Raw genomic sequence first — 7,207 nt, 5'->3', positions numbered from 1 at the left:
AAAATCTCCTCAGAATATGAAAAGGTCTTTCATACTTTCCTTGTTAGTTTAATAGGCTAAATATAAGCATTCACTCTAAGGATTTCCAAATGATTTAATTATGTGTCTTTACCCAGTTACTTATCATACTAAGTAATAATACGCCGCACCTAATCCAATAATATATTCATCCGTAATTGCTGTCATTTCAAAAAGATTATTACTTCCAAAACATTAAACAGGAAATAATTTTCTTTCCTCTCTTGTGTCATTCCATTGGCTGTAAATTAACACGTTTAAAAATTTCAGAACGCACCCAACGTAAACTGCCGAGTTTATTAGTTATTTTTATATTCAAATCTTTTAGTTCCATTAATTCAAATCAATTTACAGAATTTATAACGATGTTTGGAAATGTATTTTAGTTTGATTTAATTAAATCAAAATAAGCTACACTATTCCTCTAACACTCTATTTCACTTTGTTTAGAATACTTCAGTACATCCGTTATCAATTAAATATTACAACTCGATATAATATAATATATAATAATATGACAAGCGCGCGTGGTCCCTTCACACACTGCTGTATGACACAGGGTTCTCACGCAATGTAAAGTTCTTTCAAAGAAAAATTTATGTACGGTTACAAGATGTAAAAGGAATTAATAAAAAGCAAAAATACAATTTGTTTCATATATTAAATAGTTATAGACAGTAAACAACATTATACATGGTTCCATAACACTAATACAAAATAATTCTGTTGCTTAGCAGTTAATCACAAAATACATATTTCACGTGGAAAATGGCCTCATCTTTGCGAATTTACAGTACTTAAATGTTTACACTACATGATACTAGTGGAACAACGAAGAGTAAGACAAGACAATATATGGAAACAGATGGAAAAACACCAAGATAAGATATTTTAGTAGTATTTTTAGGAACATATAGAAGGTATTTAATTAATAGTCATAATTGACAAGTAAGACGTACAACATACTCATTAGAGTGTGTCAAAAACATCAAATGTATAATAATCAGGTCATTAACATCATAAGGGTTCCTTTTAATTATTTGAGTATTACGTTAGTTTAAAACAACGTTAACAGTAAAAAATGTGCTCCTAATAATGTGAGAAAAATTTATAGAAAGTGTTTATTAAAAAAAGTAATTAAATATCACATTTTGAATCTTAATCACAAATCGCTTCTGGCAAAAGTTTCATTAACAGATTGTCTTATTATTTATACTTGACGTATAATATGTACAATGTATCCATGTATGTGCCTTATATAACAATACCTTAAAACTGTCAGGCAGATGAATTACTTTTAATTAAGATGTAAAATGGCATTACCTTATTTTACTTGTTTTATTCTCAAAAATACAGGTTTGACTATCAATTTCATTCTTTGATAATGTCTCCAAATTAGCATTTTAACTATTTTGAAACATAAACATCGAGTAAAGTTAAGAATCTTAAATAATAGTTGGAAGATAGATCAATAATTTTTAACTTCATTTACTGTTGTTGCAAAAAAATAAATATAGGCTATGGTAAAATAATAATTTTTACTGTAAAAATAAATATATGTATAAAAATCTTTTGGGTAATTTACATTTACATGTTATTATAATTTTGAAAGAAGATATTATATTTATCAGTTTCATTATATTTATCACACAATATATTTGTTAGTTAGGTAACTATAAATGTCATTATAATGTTTTAATTAAGAATGTTATATTATTTCGCGCCTTAATTTCAAAGTCCACCTTACAAGAATTGAATAACACTCAAGGTTGCCGAAGAATGCTTTATAATAGCTTCGTTTAAATTTCGTTTTACAAGAAATTCTCTTTATTTTTACTATTTAATTTTTAACATATCGCGTCTTATGAAATAGCTAATTAAGGAATCAATTTGAGTTTAACTGAGTTTTTACACTGTCGTTAAAATTACTAATCCAAGATTGAACGGTAAAGATACTCCAAAAACACTTTTTGATCAAATATAATTAAAAAGCAAATGAATCGTTGTTGACTGTCGTTTGTTTTCAAATAAAATGCATTCAATGCTTTATCTTGACCAAGTCGAGTTTGATTAGTGTGAAAGATAAAATATCTGTTATGTATTAAATAAAAAATATGTGGTGAACTTATACTTTTATAACTTTACTATATAGATATAAACATGCATTAGCTAACAAAAATACGTTGGTTTTGAGAGACTTATTATCTTGAAAATACTGCAATATTAAAATATTTTCAATGCAGAAATAAAATAATAGTTAACATTATACATGTTTTTGAAAACAAGAACATTAGTTCTTTTCTCTTATTTTAATGATGAAGAACTTGTACTTTTTAAAATTATTTTTAGAGTTCTCATTTATACAGGAAATAAAACTAGTAAAATATAACTTCCAATATATTGATAATTACAATGTTACAACAGTACCATTTTAAGAACATCTATTTTAATGTGTACAGTACAAGTCGTATTAAATTTAAGTCAGCGCACAAATATTTTTATAAATCAAATAACTTAAGTAATAAAATAGCTTCGAGAGGTATACATGAAAAAATATGAGGTTTATGAGGGTTGTAGAGTGATGTCAGCCATTTTCCCTGAGAGTTACAGTGTGGGTGACATGTCATCCTCAGTCTTCGTCACCTGACACCTCAGCCAGGAGGGTGCCCTTGTCTCGTTCCACATCTCTCTGTAACATTGTCAGTTGAGTTATACACCTACATTACTGTAAAGTGTTCCAATAGATCTGAGGTTGGAGGGTTGTAGGATAGAAGGTTCCAAAACTAGAATTCCTTTGTTTGGGATTCATTAAAACACAATATTTCCTCGGCTTTTACATAAATAAATAATCAACATTAAGTAATAACAAGGCCCATTAAGTAATAATTCACTCATACACCCAACCTTTCAATTGCATTCTGATAGTTTTATTCAAAGTTTTAGTTCTAGAAATTCAAGCAGCAAGGCTTGGAGCCTTTTTAAAATTCGTTGTCAAACTGTAGCCTTTCCGAAACATCAGTTATGAAAATAATCTATTTAGTTTTATGTATATAAAGAAGTTCTTCACTGCCACTATGGCGTTATATAACCTTATATTTGCTTGTCACTATAATGATTCCTAACGACAGTCTGTATAACAACTGATAACTTTTTATATTTTTTTATGTTTATCTCATCTACTATTACAACCTATAATTATAATCATTTATTTACAACTTATTATATACTTCTATATTCATGAACATTTTAACATATTATAAAATACACCGAAATACAAATTCTATGGCTATTGGTACACACTTGATCATCTATTTCACAATGGTCCACAAGACTATCTTGGCTCCCAGTGCTGAGCAATATAGCACCGCCTGAGATTAGACGCAAAGAGGCTCTTCTGAGAGAGTTCAATAAGATCGTGTCCAATCCCGAATTGCCCGTTACGCGCGACCTTCCTCAGCAAGATAGCCGGCTCAAATCACGCAAGCCATCACTACGAACAGCATCCCAGTTGATAGAGGAGAACTTTACGCCTAATGCTAACTGGGCGTCATCCTGGGAATCATTCGATGGACGGAACAAGTTCTTGATATCCGATCCTACGAAAAGCAGCGGGTGGCTTGGAAATTCCTCGAAAGGAATGGGTTTTATTGATTCATTTTTGAACTGGGGGTTGGGAGAAGCAATCACTGGAAATTTAAGTGGGGTATTACTGACGACCAGACGTGTGATTGTGGCGCAAACTCTCAGACAATGGAGCACATTGTAAACGACTGCCCTTTGCGATTGTTTTCTGGTGGTCTGGCTGGTCTAAGTGGTTTAGAGGATGGGTCTCTAAACTGGCTCAGTAATTTGGATTTAGCTTTGTGACGGGAGATCTTAATATTATTTTTAATTTATGACTCAAGAACTTTGTTCTTACGTACTTTTTTAATAATTGTAATTTTTAATTTATTTATTTATGGATAGCTGCCTTTGTCCCCCATACGATATATATATATACAAGACTATCAACATTAAAAGTAATTAATTATTCGTTTGCTCGTTAATTATTTGAAAGTTAAATACTTTTGCGCGTTTTATAGTTAACCACCTAATACATAGTGCTTTCTAAAGTAAAAGTTTTTAAATTAAATAAATCTAGAATAGCAATATACCACTTCAGATAGTAGCAAACAAGCTTTAGTTGAAACTACGAGTATTTTACGTAAACAGCTTAGTTTAGGTTCAATTGTGGAAGTTACTGATAGAAATAAAACTGGTGTCAAGTTGATGCAAATTACTGATAGAGTTGACCTGAATCCAGCTCAATCTGGGAACACTCCGGCTGGGCATGAATTTCTGTTGATATATTTCATTTAAGTTACGTTCTATTGATCAGCACTTCTGATAGAATTGTATTACCTCTGTCATTTTAACTTGGCTTCCTAGTGCCTTACATGCACTTATTAACATACGGTTATCCTTATCCCAATAAATCCGATTGATATATGCTATATATATACAGTATATATATATATATATATTTATATATATATATATATATATATATATCTCGCTGTTCATTTACCCTATTTGCGTGTACGAGAGTTAATATATACGAGACTCCGTAGGAGTTTTATGGAACACTAGGGTTTTAATTACATTTTAATCGCTTGGATTTTAGAAATCAAATTTGTGGTAATATTTATGTTTCTACACATATCGTATAAGATTAATAACTCCAAAACTATTTCATATCTTTATTTGCATTTGCTGGTATTTATATAAATTATAATTTTCAAAGGTTTTGGAATATAGAAATTTCGTGATAGTGTTTCCAGAAACAACATTTTTTGCAATTTTTATTTCGAGTATGTTTTTAGGTCTTAATTTTGCTCTTTTTACTCGTAACTAAAACTTATGAACCATTTTTGGAAACAAGTTACAATATCATGTAAATATGAACAAGTAATAAAAACTTTCACGTCATAAAAAAGTTTATTACGTACCCCGATTATGGTTGAATACCAAAAAACATAGGTGAAAAAGTTTTAAAAATGGTTTTAGTTGACCTTTTATTCTACTAGTATAATAAAAACATGTTTATATATATTTTTGAAAAAGTAATGGAAAATATTAGTCCGACGAGGAAATCCAAGAAAATACAGCTATATGAGAGAATTCATTACATATTATGATACAAGAACTCAAAGAAATAAATTCAATATATATAAAATGTTTTATTACTAAGGATCGTTATCTGAAAATACATTATAGCCAAATATTACTATTTCAAACTGTTAACAGTATTAATAAAATAATAATAGCTCAATTGGTTATTGTTAATTTATTCTATTTCTTATATCACATGGCAACTGACTAGGTTAACAACAAAGCTAGTGTGGTATCACACCATCTTGAAAGTGATGAGTAATCAAAGTGCATGAACGAAGCGGTTGTACCTATTTACCGTTTGACACTCATAAAACAGGCATGCCTGGGAAAGAAGGCATTACATTCTTTACATCGACCTAAATAAAACTGTCAGCCATATTTGGTATCAAACGAAGCATTATTCGGCTTGAAAATGCTGTATCAGACATGGTTGTCTACGAATACTGAGTTATAGTTAACAAAAAGAAAAATATTCCTTAAAGATCTAAACTGATAACCAAACATGGTTGTATACGAAACATTAATTTTGCTGCTAAGTGACTAAGATGAGCAGGATATTCTCAGTTTTCTAGTAAAATAGGGTATATAATATTTAAATATAAGTGAAACAGATGCAAAAAATTAGTTTTTTACATAGTGTACGGTATGTAAAAACGGTGAGTACAAAAATAGTTACTGATACGTACCCTTGTGTTGAACGCCCGTCGCCGGAGGTAAAGGCACAACCCTAAAGTAGCGGTAGCTAGCAGCATTACCAGAGCCACCCCCAAACTTAACATCAGGGCGCCGCCCTTGTGTTCCTGGAACATTGGAACACATTTGAACATATTACAGTTCAAAAAGTACTCCCTTACATTTTCCTTGAACTTTATGCTCATTGCGTCACCAATTAATTCTAAGAGATGGTGCAATAATATTGTAAGAGTTTTATCTTTGGTATTTTGGAAAGTATTTTTTTTAGACAAAACTTAGAACAATAATTAAAACTAAGACGAAAATTTTTACTCATTTCATTTTCCTGAAGTTTGTACGTGATGAACTTGAACAGTTTATTTTTAAGTACAGCATCATTTAAACACGTCTGAAATTTTAATTCTTGAAAATACTATAGTACTCTTATATTCAATCATTTATAATATTTTAACTACATTGAACATTTTGTTTTCTCTAAAAGGTTCTAAATCTGTAAAACATTTACCTTCGAAATACACACTTGTCATCATGTATCGTATCTTTGCACTAGTTTATTTTTTAACACAAAAACCGTTTTATTTTTATGTTCCTATAAGAGGAACAGAGGAACTGAAATGGAAATTTTTTATCAGTTATGGATGTACACTCTTTATACGTGCAATTTACCAAACGGAAACCTTTAATGTCTCCAGATAAGTGAGATAATGACACAACGAATTCAGAGAATTAATAATTTCAATTAAGAAACAACCAATTTAGTTCCATCCGAAATAACATCCAACTATGGTCAACTAAGAGCTGAGATTGTTAAGAGTTTTGCCTTTAGTCTATAATATAGGACTCAGCAAAGTATGAACTGCAATGGAAGCTATTTTGCTGAGAATAAATTTGAATAGACTACTAGGAGAGAAGACGGATGCAGCACAAATGGATCCTAATGAGATTCCGGTTCCAGGTGAATCCACGCCTCCTTCGATATCACAAAAATGTCTTATATGCTCTGAGAGAAAAGCATTCTTGATTGAAAATGAAACCTTATTTTATTATATAAAATACAAACAATATAATTGTATAGTAGAATATAATAACGGTAAAAACATTTTGTTTTGTTTTAATACAAGCTTATCTCATGCAAATTTGATGTGAATTAATGCGTTAATGTCAGAGCCTCATTTTCCATCGCAATAGGTGTAATAAGGAACTGTAAGGGATTCCAATTTATTCTACTCTTTAAGTAACATATAGGTAATAATAATGTGTAAACAAAGGTAAATAATCCCATAAACTTATACATATACAGTAAACCTTATCGATCAAAGCAGATTTAGAAAATATTAGTGTA

The 7,207-nt window shown here is 30.1% G+C and overlaps 1 protein-coding gene across 2 annotated transcripts in view; it reads right to left on the bottom strand.

Annotated features, from left to right (window-relative positions):
- Positions 1–660: 660 nt before the first annotated feature.
- The window catches only part of LOC124356789, a 55,619-nt gene continuing 49,072 nt past the window's right edge, over positions 661–7,207 (bottom strand). For both annotated transcript variants that reach the window (XM_046807997.1, XM_046807998.1), the window contains exons 3-4: positions 5,859–5,972; positions 661–2,707 (exon numbers count right to left, since the gene is read on the bottom strand). In XM_046807997.1, the coding sequence (XP_046663953.1) occupies positions 2,648–2,707; positions 5,859–5,972 (174 nt within the window). In that variant the 3' untranslated portion in view covers positions 661–2,647. The remainder of the gene's footprint in view (positions 2,708–5,858; positions 5,973–7,207) is intronic.

Source organism: Homalodisca vitripennis, chromosome 3 (assembly GCF_021130785.1).
Source record: "Homalodisca vitripennis isolate AUS2020 chromosome 3, UT_GWSS_2.1, whole genome shotgun sequence".
In the NCBI taxonomy this organism is placed as follows: domain Eukaryota; kingdom Metazoa; phylum Arthropoda; class Insecta; order Hemiptera; family Cicadellidae; genus Homalodisca; species Homalodisca vitripennis.
The sequence above is the reverse complement of the archived record's forward strand: the minus strand, read 5'-3'. Positions and strand labels throughout refer to the sequence as shown.